Source organism: Nicotiana tabacum, chromosome 4 (genome assembly GCF_000715075.1).
Source record: "Nicotiana tabacum cultivar K326 chromosome 4, ASM71507v2, whole genome shotgun sequence".
Taxonomy (NCBI): Eukaryota; Viridiplantae; Streptophyta; class Magnoliopsida; order Solanales; family Solanaceae; genus Nicotiana; species Nicotiana tabacum.
In genome coordinates, this window is record NC_134083.1 from 136,952,502 (window position 1) to 136,966,173 (window position 13,672).

Here is a 13,672-nt window from a genome sequence, read left to right on the forward strand (position 1 = left end):
AAGCATCTTTTATGTACGTATTTAGAATTATTAGCACATGTTATATATTTTATTCGTCATGTCTACCATCACATGCTTTATTTGATGTTGTCGTTACATGTCACATTCTTTACTTGTCGAGTTTGCTCTTATATGCTTTGTTCGGAGTTGTTACCACTTTTACTATTACGTGATTACTTTTATTGTTGAGTTACTATTGTTGAGATTATTGTTACATGATATACTTTGTTGCCGGTTTATTCTCATGCTTTTAGACGTAGTACTAGCTCGTGTCATCTCTTTCATTGTTAGCTTAATTCACACACTAGAATTCGGAGTTTCCATTTCATGGAGACACTTTCACTATTAAGTTTATCCTTAAACAATTAATTAGAATCAAAGTTACCAGGAGTCATTAATCTATTTTAATTGAAGTTGTATTTAAAGGAGGTGTTGTTCCTTGTTGAGTTACTTTTCCTTTTATTTTGTTGTTGTTGTTATTGTTGTTATTGAGATCCTATATATGTTGTGTTGAGCCGTGGGCTATTTGTTGTGAAAATATAGATATCGTTGAATCCTTGGAAAGGTTGTAGCCTACGGGCACTTATGATACGAGTGATATGTTGTGTTGTTGTGATGATAGCACGTGTGAATTGTTGAGTGGTTTGGTTGTTGATATGTGGAGTATAAGGGTGAAATTTTACCGTTGTTGTTATGCGGAGTATAAGGGTGGCATTTCACCATTGATGATATACGGGGCATAAGGCTGACATCTCATTGTTGTTGAATGTACGGAGTGATACGGGTGGCTATTGTGTTATTGTCCAGGCGAAATGATAAGGGTGGCTATTACACGGAGTGATACAGGTGGATATCAGAGAGATAAGGGTGGCTAACGATATTGTCAGGGCGGAGTGATACGAGTGGCTATCAGATAGATAAGGGTGGCAATGTCAGGGATGCTGTGTGATGTCTTGGGGATATTGTGTTGGTGATTTTCGTGTGATGGTGTGCTTTTCCTTGTGTATGTCCTACACCTTGCGTGACTTGTCTTGTTGTTTCATTGAATTACTCGATGTCTTTGATGTTACTTGATTACTTGGGCTGCAGTAGTACACCCGCACAAGCATACACCGTAGCATGCCACTTGTACTAGCTCAAGAGTATGAAACTTGACATTTATTGATCATGCCTATGTGTTATTGTATAATCCATAATCATGTTGTTATTGAGCCTGTGATCATGGTGGGCGGATTGTGATTGTGAGCCTGTGACCATGCCGGGCGGATTGTGATTGTGAGCGTGTGACTATGCCGGACGGATTATGATTGTGAGCATATGATCATGCCGGGAAGATTGTGACTGTAAGCATATGACTATGCCGGGCGGATTCTGATTTTGGCACGTGAGTTGTTCGTGCGGTTGTGATTCAAGATGTGTGCACGAGGTGTCGTGAGTATATGATGGTGGGTTGAGAGCTTGGACTTGTGACTATGATATGAGGTATCACGTTGTGATTTTATTATGAAACTAGTGTTGGAACGACGTGATTAATTGGTTGTCCTTTATGTTCCTTATTTGGTTTTAATGATACCTCGCAATGCTCTTATTGCTTTACTGTCTATATCATATGTTGATTTTGTTTCCATTTACTAATTTTTGCTTTTCATTATTAGCTTTATACTTCTATACTGCACAGGTTATTTTTGTCTAGTGAGTGTCTTGATTTGTACCTCGTCACTACTCTACCGAGGTTAGTCTTGATACTTACTGGGTACTGACCATGGTATACTCATATTACACTTGTGCATATTTTTGTACAGAACCAGGTATTGAAGATATCGGACCCGGTAGAGTTGGCTTGTTGATCGCGAGGATTCAAGGTAGAGCTAGTTGGTCGTCGCAGTCCCTTGGAGTCTCTTTTTTACATTGTACTGCTAGTTTGCCACTTGAACAATATTGTATTTCGATCCTTGAGATTATTTCATGTATTCAACTAGAGTTTGTGACTCTGTACTACTAGTCTTGGGAAGTTATTATGATTATTATCGCGTAGGCCTAGTCCACTTTTGTCTCGGCACTTATATTAATCTATGTTTCAAGTTATCATTGTTAAGAATTGTCTTAATCGTTGTTGTCAATCGGCTTACTTTGTCTTAGAGACTAGATGCCATCACGACATCCTACGGAGGGAAATTGGGGTCGTGACACCATCTCTATTTGGAGATTCTATTTCGCTAATTTTCTATAAGGCTTTCAGTGGTAAACATATTAAATTTAAATATCATTTTATGCAGCGTTCAAGTAGTTTTCTCTCTCACCTTGTCGTGCTAAAATTTTAGCAGCGATTTTGATGAGCAAAATTTTTATTGTCTATTTGTAGAGGGTAAAATTGATGAATGGCAGGTGGAGATTCGTCGAGTTAACACATGGCAGTAAAGATAGATAGGGTAAGCGTAAGTAAATAGCTGGCACCAATCCGAAGTATGTGACTGGTGTTATGTGAGTTTCGAAGGCATTGAAAGTGGAAACAAAAGTTTGAAAGTAAGGTACCGGTTGAAGAAGGCAGCATTCAAGGAGCTACCATTATACAAAATCTTTGCATTTATACTCAAATGTTAATGCAGCTATCAATATGGGTCTTTTTCACGTTAAAGAAGAGCTTAAATTGGGGATCTTGTCTCCCTGAATTTAGCTATAAATAGAAGAATTTGTACTCATTGTAGAACATGTTGTCAAAACAGTGAAAGTATTGAGAGCGCAGCAAAGAGAAATCATGAATCATCTATCAAGACATGACCAGATAATGATTGATCTCCAGCAAGCACTTTCGGTTGCCTCTAATAATTCCAATGGAGGAGTTCGAGCCCATCCCAGTGTGCTTGCAAATCAAACATCACAAAGAACCAGTAACATCGCTTCGAGGGAGCAGTTTGGATTTAATGATAATCAAGCAGGTGGTGCAGGTAGTGGATCTGGGAATGATAATAACACAAATAATCCTTTTAACACCGAGCTCATAAGGTTCATGAGGGAAATGAATGATCGGATGGATCAAAATGCTAAATAATTCCACGCTCTGATGGATCAAATCCCGGGGGCACCACATGTATTGAAGGGGCCGAATTCAAAGAAGTGTTGATACTCAATTTTGCCCACATATTTTTAAAAAGTATTTCATATATTTTTTAAATATTATTTTTGTATTATTATCAAATTTATATTATAAGAATTCATACAAATAATTTTAAAACTTTTAAATTTGATTTCTTGTATTTTTAATTATTAAATATTTATTAATTACTTCTTCAAATTATCTTTTAGTATTTAATCATCCAAATTAATTATTTATACCCACATGCATATTTTATAATATTTTACTTTATTTTATATAATTATACTTGCATTTTACACCATTTACACATTATTTGCAATAATAGCCTATATTCTACAAATAATTACATTTGTTGCATTATTTAGATCAAAATATTATTTATGTTTTTACAATATTCAGTCACCATTTCAAAAGTGTTAAATTGAACAAACAACATTTTATATATTTATTAAGCTATTTTATTAAATTATTTTCCCTTAATTGTTATTTTTTTTTATTCTAGCCCAATTTTAAGCCAATTTTCGGACCAAACTAGGCCCAAATTACAGGCTCAACGACCCTGAGCCCAAGACAAATGACCCCATCATCCCCAACCCGGTCGGGACCTGACTTTCAAACCGCCCCACCTCCCCTTTAATCTCGGCCGTTGATCTCAAATGATCAACGACCCATAACTAATCCCTCCCTTTACTTAACCCAATTCCAAACCCTAGACACCATTCCCCACGGTCTCTTCTGCCCTCACACGCTCTGCCTCTCTCTTAAAACCTAGCCGCCTCACCCTAGCCCAAATCCAGTATGATATGGAGATCCTTCATATTTTCCTTTCCTTTTTCGACTCCAAAATGTTACTTCTCCATTTCTTGGCCTGATTTGTTTGGTACCGATTTAAAATGGAAGTTCTTCACCGGCTTTGATTCTGAATATCTGTTGTATTCTTGGTCTGATACATCCAAGGCAAGGTCACATGGATTTTACTTAACCAAATCTTTGTCTAGTTTTGATTTTACGTCTGACTAGGGTTTGCTTGATTGAGCCCTAATCCGGTTCAAAATCGGTTTGCATGAGATTCTTTCCTTACTTTTGTGGTTTGATTGATGTTTTTCTTTATTTGATCTGGCTAATTCGAGTGCTATATAATCCCCTCCCAATTCCCCTAAGGACAGACCTGAATCACTATTGTCTCTCTTACTTACACTTACTCTCTTCCTCTTTGAAAATATTGCGTCTAATTAGTCAGTAGTCTGCTGAAAGCCACGCCCAATGTGTGTGGTTAATGACCTCCTCCGCTGCAAGCACTGCTCAGAGCCCATCTCGAGGCTCTCGCAAACTCTGAAGTACTAGAGATTTGGGGTTTCACTGTTCTCCTTCAATTGATGTTACTGAATCATTTATGAGATTTTAAGTTTCTCACTCTTTGCTCGTTTGTTTGCAACTGGTTAGTGCTCTCTATTTTCGCAATTCTATTTCCTTTTGCGTGTGTTCATGTTCTGTGCACCAATGTTGTTTGAAGTTCTGTGAGCCAATATGATTTGGATACTATGCTACTTTTGTATACAATCCTATTCGCCTTAATGTCATTTTGCAGTTTTAATGCCTCAACTCTGTTTAAATACTAATTTTAGAATCATGTGTAGTTAATTAAGTTGATACCTGCCATCCCGATGTTTGCCTGGTTTGTATGTTCATATTAAACCTGATTGGTGTCTGTTGTGAGTGCATCTTCATACCTTGATTTGGATTCTTGTATTAAAACTTCTTAGGAAATCAATGCCTGCCTAGAATTTGCTTGAATGTTCTCTTCCTTCTTCGTGTTAAGTCATTCATGTACAACTTGCTATTTGCTAACTTTCTTAGAATTAATTCATGATCATGTATATGTAAATTTTGCGTGCCAATACTGTTTGAACTTTTTAACAAGCATGACTTATGTTTCTCTGCTATTTGTGAGCCTCAATGTTGTACTATTGTTTCATGTTTTACTGCAATTTTGTTGTCACAATGATGTTCTATAGACCTATGCCTGCTAGTGTTAAATCTGCTTGAGTCTAATTCCTAGGATAATCTTTGATACATATAATTTAACTTGCCATGTGTGATCGACCTATAGAATCTCTGGCTTCTTTAAAATTAGGGAATCTGTGCTAATTGATCTGTTACATCCATTGAACTATGTTCATAACCTAACTTGCCTTGATCTTCATGTTGAGTCTTTCCTAAAAGGACTATCTAGTGGTTTATCTTCCCAAAATTAATTCTTGTCCATGTTACACCTTAGATTCTTTATACTAAGTATTTCATATATAAATTACTACTTGCTAATCTTCTTAAAATTCATGACCATGCATGCCTTAAACTCTCATGCTTAGTTCCTTTGCTCTAAGGACTCTTGTTTGTCAGATTCCTGCAATTAAATCATGCATAGTCTGTCACTTTGAACCTGTTTGCTAATTTGAAAGCCCATGTATATGCGTATTCTATGTGTTCACAAGGTCCTTGTGTATGTGTTCGTATGCTCTTCTACCTATTAGACATCACCCTTAGGACGATACTTAGAAAATCTTTCTGCTGATAATTATGATATTAGGAATCCCCATGTATGTGTCTTTGCCTGGACTCCGCGTCACCTAAATGATTGTTTGAATTTATATTCCTATGTTCCTACTGTTTGTTCATTGGTAAGAAAGACGATTGTCTCCGTGTTTGGGCCTAGTTTATTGGGCCATGTGTGTTGTTGGATCTGAGCACTAGATTCGGGCGTGCTTAAATCATCCTTGTGAACCTGGGATTCGAGACTGTTGGTTTTGAGATTAAGGCTGGTGAAGGCCCAGAAGCATCACTGGGTTACTTTGTATTTGCTTTGGACCTGTAATTGGTCTATTTGGGCCTATAATTGTTCCATTCGGGCTTATAATTATTCTATTTTGGTCTGCAATAATTTGTTTAAAATGAATAATGGGGAAATTTGTGAAAGTGGGGGATGGGGAACTTTAATTCTTGCATGAATGGGTAGAAAATATGACTATAGGATCTAAGATGCTCTATTTGGTATTTGCTTAACATGTTTCATATCTATGTATTAATCTAAATAGTCCAACATGCCTATATGTCTTCCATCTCGCATGTTCATTTAGAAATCGTGATTTAGGACCCTAATATTAACTCTGCCAACAAGACTCGTAACATGTCTAGAAGTCATGCCTATAGAATTCAAATCAAATTTGTGTAATATTTACTTAACCTGTTTTGCTTCTATAGACAACATGCCTATGGGATCCTGCTTGAGTAACTGAGACTATTTACATTGATAGCTCTTTCTCAATTGTGTGGTTCGCCTAGAAAGCATGGCTATAGGATTAATGAAACAAACTTGCATTTTAAATGGCTTCATTGCTCCAATCTGACTATCTAGAAATCATGCCTATAGGACTCTATGTTGACTTTCGAAATTGTTTAAACGCGTTTGCTCGCTTAGAAACCATGGCTATAGGGTTAAATACAACGAGAATCAACATTATTCAATTGCTCGGTCTTAATCTTCTAAGTTTAATCATGTAGAAATCATGCCTACAGGATTTAAACAACACAACATGCTCCAATTACAGATCTGCCCACTTGTAACTGCTCGCCCACCTAGTAACTTTGCCTTAGGCATCATTAATTTGAATAGCGACTACTCGACCATTCTGCCGCTGTTTAATGATATATGTGCATGGAGGTAAACATGAGACCCATTTGTGCTACTTGCATCTTAAATGAAGTCCTACTTATTTCAACTGTGTGATGCCTAGTTTTCTCATTTTTGAGCAGCCTATATTGAGTCTAGAACTTCCTGTACAGTGGTCCAAAGTCTCCCGGACCATGGTCATGGGACGGGCAGGCACACATAGGACGCGACTTAGAATTGAACTAGTGCGCTTTAGGTAAACAACTTCAAGATAGTAATCGGGTAGCTGGAGATAATAGTCTGTGCTCGTTGAATAATATGAGCAACCCTTATACTTAAGGGAGTTGTGAAGTATTATTTATGTTGTATGGGGTGATCCTTTAGGCTAAAAAATTTAGGTCCCTCCATATGTAATTATTTCTTGTATACTTGCCGATTGAAACCTAGACTTGGCTAGGATGTATCTTGTAATTCTCAAAGAGTTATACCAATTAGTATTAATGGACAAGTTATTTCCTCCCCTCGTATAGTATTTATCTAAATCAATTGTTTCGTCTTATTTCCTTACTTTACATAGTTGATTAATTACTTGGACTCTTAACTTTGATTAACATGATCACTTAAGGTAGTTATGATAATCCGTACCTAGTTTAAAAATTCGGCCGGGAACTACAGTTGGGGACCTCGAAAAGTGCCTAAATACTTCTCTTTGAGGTAATTTGAGCCCTTACTCGATCATTGGTAATACAGACTAGTTAAAATATAGTTATTTGCAAATAGGTTCCCTAACGCGCCTCAAACTCGTTAGGTGGCGACACTCCTCTTGTAATCTCTTTAAAAGAGTGGTCACGTGTCGAAACTCGCTTTCGCGAGAAAATGACGTGCGACATTATGGCGACTCTGCTAGGGATATACTTAGGCTCTTACCACAAAGAATTTTGCTCGTGTGGATTATTGAATTATTTGACCTCTATAATGTACCTCCCTCTTCCCGCCCCTTTATCTGCTCGAAATTACTACATCATGAATCTTTTTTCCTCATTGATCACGCCCAACTATGCCTTATAAAAAGGACTAAGCGGTCGCTGCAAAAATAATCTGGTTCAAGAGTCCAAAATCGAATCCTATAAGGAACTAACCTATTTTCTACAACTTTTAGTATCGCTAATGATAAGCTCAAATAATTTTCAGAGTTCAAGATTTTATTTGATAATTAACAGAAATTATTTAACTAAGGAAACATGACAATAAAAACTATCAATAAGCAAGAATGAAGTTGAATTCAAGGGTAAAAGAATCTAGGGTTATTGATTTCCCCAATTATCGGATTAATTCCTGACACGTTAGCCATAATCTTGCCGTAACACTCTATAAAGATGATAAGTTCTTGCTTACCGTACTTATCTCTCGATAAATTACGATAATTTACTAGAAGCATTCTCTCAAACTACTCTAGTTGACAATTTGTACAACTCATAAATATCACACCAAAGTTTCATTATCTCTAATTCCGCTTTTAAATTCAAGTAATTAATCTCTTAACTTAATCGAAAGTGGCGTTGTTCAACAACAATATAATCAAGTGTTCTTTCTCATGCAACACTAGACAACTAGACACGATTAATCAAGGGCCCTTTCAATTAATCATAAGAAACACATAGTTGAACAATTATAGAGTAAAAACGGCTTAATTATATCAAAATATAATTAAGACTTCATTCAACAATTGTTCCACCAACCCTAGATGACTGGTTTGGCTACTCATACTACTATATAAGATTACAATATAAAAAGTCATAACCAACAATGGAATTAAGAAGAAGAAGATGAAAAACTCGTAGGAGAATTCTCCGTCTTGCTCTTTTTGTGTTCTTGCCTCCAAAGTTCTTCTAAAAACATAAATAACCTCTTTTTGGACGAGCTGGGCTTCATATAGGTCAAGGTTAGTCGCCTCTCAAATTATAAAATTAGCCTTGGACGATTTTTCTTGGAAGCACGTGCACGGCCGCGTATCCACCGCGCATCCACCACGCACTTTGGCCAGTTTCTGCCTGACATGCGCGGCCTAGTGCGCGGCCGCGCATAGACCGCGCACCTGGAGGATTTTCTGCAGCATTTTTTTCTTTCTTCTTTTTAAGCACTCTAACCTCCAATTGGCCTTCAATGCTCCATATTTGCCCCGAACCGCTCTTTAACGTCCTCATAGCCCGGAATTGCTCCTACAAAGCATAAAGTTCTTAATTAGAGCAATTTGTTATCATTTAAAATTCAAATATCAATAAAGTGCAGCTAAGTTAGAGTGCAAATAGTAGCTAAACTACATAATTATAGCCTACTATTAATACTCCACACTTAAATCATTGCTCGTCCTCGAGCAATCAAACCACACTCTACAGAGGCTTAACCTCACTAAGCGACTTCCCTAACTCATCACACCAAGAATATTTCACATAGATTGAGCACAGTAGTGTAACATATTCACCTCAAGAGTTGACTCCCACACACCACGCAATATTCCTAACTTACTCACTTACTCTAACGCAGAGGTCAAGAATTACCTTTCCTTCATGAATCAGGTGCTTGCTCACAACAAAAGAGACTCATTCCACAATTAATAAAATTCACGCACAATGAGGGACTTCAAAATAGAAAGAATTCACTCACCCTCAGAAACGATATTCTTGTGCAACAAAAGATGCTCCATAGGCTTGCCCGTAGTGTACTACTCTACCAGTCGAGCTCATTCAGTCTAGGATCAAGTAGGACTTTATTTGGTTGTAATGTAGGCTGCGAGTCGGGTAGGATATACTTGGATATAAGAGTGACTACACCTCCCTAAGCACTTTAATACATATACTTTAACATTCAAGTCCATACTTATGTCAAACCAACACTCCACCTTCACATCAACGTATATTACCCCATACTTCTTTAAGTACAATTACATCAAGAGTCACCACTTATCAAGGAATATTTGTTTTTACAACAATACAACTATTTTTTTCTTTTCTTTCTTTTTCAATTCAAGTGGCTCTCACTTTTTCAAAACAATGCACATTTCTCCTTATTTTATTAGTTCCACTCAGAAGCCAAACCAATCACCCCACACTTTAACTTTTACACAGTTCATAACAATTCAAGTGCTCATAAGAGGTTAGAAGGTTCAAATAGATAGTTAATTCAAACAAATGGGTAAGGCTTGTAATGTGGTTGTCAAATAAACATGATTACAGGCTCAAAGGGGTTAACTACGATACATAACAATTAGGCCGGTAAAATATACATATCTGGCTCAACAAAGAAATGCCTATATCTCTTCCAAGACTGAACAAGACTATTATTTCGCTTTGCAAACACACGGGACAAGTTCTAGGCAACACATAATACAACAAGACTCACACACACATGGCACAAGAGTCACTCCAGATTGGATCATCAAAACACTCTAGTCAGGATACTTAAGCCAAGTTAAGAACATACAATTTAAGGCATTCTTACAAGAATAAACAATTGAGCCTAAGCGTGACACTAAAGTACCCGCTATATTCAACGTATAACGAAGTTAAGAGATCCTATTTCCAATTCAGCCCATAGCCCAAGGGTTCCTAACTTACAAAAAAAATTTAAAAAACTAACTACACCTGGTTCAAACGAAACCCTTGGAAAAGAACCGTGGCCCAAAGAAAAACCAAGGGGGAATTGATACACTCCTAACAAAAGAAAATCTTTTTGTGTTTTTGTTTCTTTCTTCAACTTGAATCCCTCAAGAAACCCGTCGAATGATATCCATCGTCGGGACAAATTGAAACTTTTGAAGATTGTTTTTTTGTTTCTTTTTTGTTTTAATTTAGTTAACTAACAAAACTACACTACTCTACATAACTCTATACATACAACATACATACAAAATATCCCCCACCCCACACTTAAAATGGTGGCATTTCCCCATGCCACACAAATAAAAAAAATGCGAGGTAAAGGAAACTTTCCTGGTATATCAATCTTGATCGGAGACAGTGTCGGGGTCAAAATGACAAGCCCTCCCCAGCACACGCAGCCAAGCCATGATCTTCTTCTCAGATTTTGCATTTTGGGTGGCCAGTGCATCAACTCGAGTCCCCAAATCCGTGACAGAAGTGTGTAACCCTGCCGTATCATGTTCCCTCAACCTCAGCAACTTGCTCGTGTGACTCAGCCATAGCCTCAGCCTGCCCTTCATCTCCCTTTTCTGGCGCATCAGACTCATCACTATTAGCTGTGCCATGTACCACAGGATCCTTTCCAATGGTCACTTTATCTGCCCGGAACTTTGGTTCTTTTTTCACTTTTCCATCCACGGTCTTGTTCTCCAGCACCCGTGCTGCCCGGCATAATCTAGTGACTAGTGAAGGGAATAAGAACCCATACCTCTGCACTGGACAACAGATGAACATCGTGTCGTGAATAACCTTAGCCACATTAAAATCGTGGCCATTCATGAAGCACCAGATCAATGCATCTCTGGGACCACTCACCTCAGTGGTGTTGGAAGAAGGCAGCAAGCGGCTATTGATAATATAAAGCCAATACTTCCCTTCAAAGGTGAGTGAGGCCGAGTGAAACTTCCGCCCCGGCGTAACCCACACTATGTCTTTGTTTGGCACACAGATTGTTCTGACAAACAGGTTCCAAGAGGTTGGTTCTCGGCTATACGTATCATAATAGTCCTCCTCCCCACCAAATACTGGCAGCCGATACGCCCTCCTAATGGCGTCTATCGATGCATCAACACTCTTTTGTCGCACAGTGCAAATATGGTCCTCATGTTCAGAGCAGTTCGCGTAGAATTCTCGTATAACCATCAAGTTGGCCTCCTCAAGTTCTTCAAAGAAAATATCCAGCCCGTGTCGAACCAGCTCATGATACATATTAGGGCAACCAATCTGGAGGGACCCCCTATCAACACCCCGTTCCGGTATGGGCTTCTTAGGAGCTTTTTTGGATAAAACGTTCCTAGGATGAGCTTCATATAAATCTTGTGCTATCGAACTGAAGCGCATTGGTTGAGGCTCGTGCCCGGGACGAGCCTGCATGACCACTAGAAGAGGCGCATGTGGTTCGTCTTTTCTTTGAGGGTGTCATAGTACCTACAGAACAAATACAACTAGCAGTACAAGGCGAGATGTGTGAACCAATAGCTGTTACTCAGACTTCACCCGCACAATTGGTCACAAATTACATTCATGAACTCACTGTGGCATTTAAACAAATACTTGATGTGCAAATTCACCCCAAATTCCCCAAACACCCAATTATACCTCAATTCCACCACAATCTTAACAATGTCTAAACTAACCCAATAAGATGAAATTTCACTATCCTCACATACCAACAAGTATAATTAGTAATACAAAGCAAAGAAAAGAACAACAATGACTTCTACTACCATACAATTAAAAGAGAAGAAGAAAAGAAAAAAATTGGAAAAACTAAAAAACAAATAACAAATAAAAAGTGAAGGAAAAGGAAAATAGAAGCAATGGCACTTACCTGAAGAAGCTTGTGAGGAATAGAGATTGGGGAGTAATTGAGTATGGAAGAGGAGGAAAAGGAGGTAGGTTTTTGCTTTTGAAATTGGGGAGAAGGGAGGGTTTTGGTTGTGTGTTTGTTGTGAGAGAGGAGGGTTTATTTTGTTTTTATTCAGATTTTAGGGGAGGAATAGGGGGGGGGGGTCGGTTATTAGTAAGGGAGGAATAAATAAATAAATAAAATAAACTAATGAAATAACCTAAAAACGGCGCCCAGTGCGCGGTCCATGCGCGGTGAGTGCGCGGCCGCGCATGTGCAACATTAGGGGTCTAAAAGTGCGTGGCCGCGCACGTTTGTCCTTCGAAATTTCTCCCTTTTAGCCACTTTTTACCTATCTCCGGATGGATTTCTTCACCCCGAGTCCTTCCGTCGTGCAAAATTTCATCCCTGCACATTAATAGACCTGTCAATACTTTCACCATTCAAAATCAAATACGAAAAATAAGAACAAAGAAAAAAATATTGGGTTGCCTCCCAAGAAGCGCCTGATTTAACGTCGCAGCATGACGAATTACAATAAAATCAAGGGTTGCCTCCCAGGAAGCACCTGATTTAAAGTCGCGGCACGATGCAGGCTTTCATGATTGCACTTCGCTCACATATTGGGGCTCTTCCAAAGACATCACAACTTTTTTCCCTTTTTCTTCAACCATTCCAAGGTAGTGTTTCAACCTTTTCCCATTCACTTTAAACCTATTTGTTCCTTCTTTGGACTCAATTTCTGCTACTCCACTTGAGAATACTTGCACAACTCTAAATGGTCCTGACCATCTAGATTTTAGCTTACCCAGAAACAATCTTAATCTCGAGTTGTATAACAACACTAGATCTCCGGGTTTGAAGTTCAGATATTGAATGTGCTTATCATGCATCATCTTCATACTCTCTTTGTACAATCTTGCATTCTCGAATGCATAGAATCGGAATTCCTCGATTTCTTGTAGCTCTGTGACTCTACTTGTGCCTACGGTTTCCATATCCAAGTTCAACTGCCGCAGTGCCCATAAGGATTTATGCTCAAGCTCCACCTGAAGATGGAATGCTTTTCCAAACACCAACTTGTATGGAGACATAACAATTAGAGATTTAAATGCTGTGAGGTACGCCTATAATGCATCATCCAACTTCTTTGCCCAATTAGTTCTTGTCGCATTCACTGTTTTGGTCAGAACACTTTTGATTTCCATGTTGGACACTTCAACTTGCCCGCTCGTTTGTGGGTGGTAAGGTGTGGCAACCTTATGGCGAACTTCATACTTTTCTAACAGCCTTGTGAATGCTCTATTGCAAAAATGGATTCCGCCATCTCTGATTATAGCTCTCAGAGTGCCAAAACGTGTGAA

General features: G+C 38.3%; 1 protein-coding gene across 1 annotated transcript; it reads right to left on the reverse strand.

Moving 5' to 3' along the window:
• Positions 1-12,907: 12,907 nt before the first annotated feature.
• On the reverse strand, positions 12,908-13,402 carry LOC107814179 (uncharacterized). Its single transcript, XM_016639532.1, has one exon. The coding sequence runs from the start codon at positions 13,400-13,402 to the stop codon at positions 12,908-12,910; it is 495 nt and encodes a 164-aa protein (XP_016495018.1).
• Positions 13,403-13,672: the final 270 nt, after the last annotated feature.

Bases quoted from the DNA above. Each gene is read 5' to 3' on its own strand.
- LOC107814179 (XM_016639532.1), bottom strand. From the start codon at position 13,402: ATGTCTCCATACAAGTTGGTGTTTGGAAAAGCATTCCATCTTCAGGTG.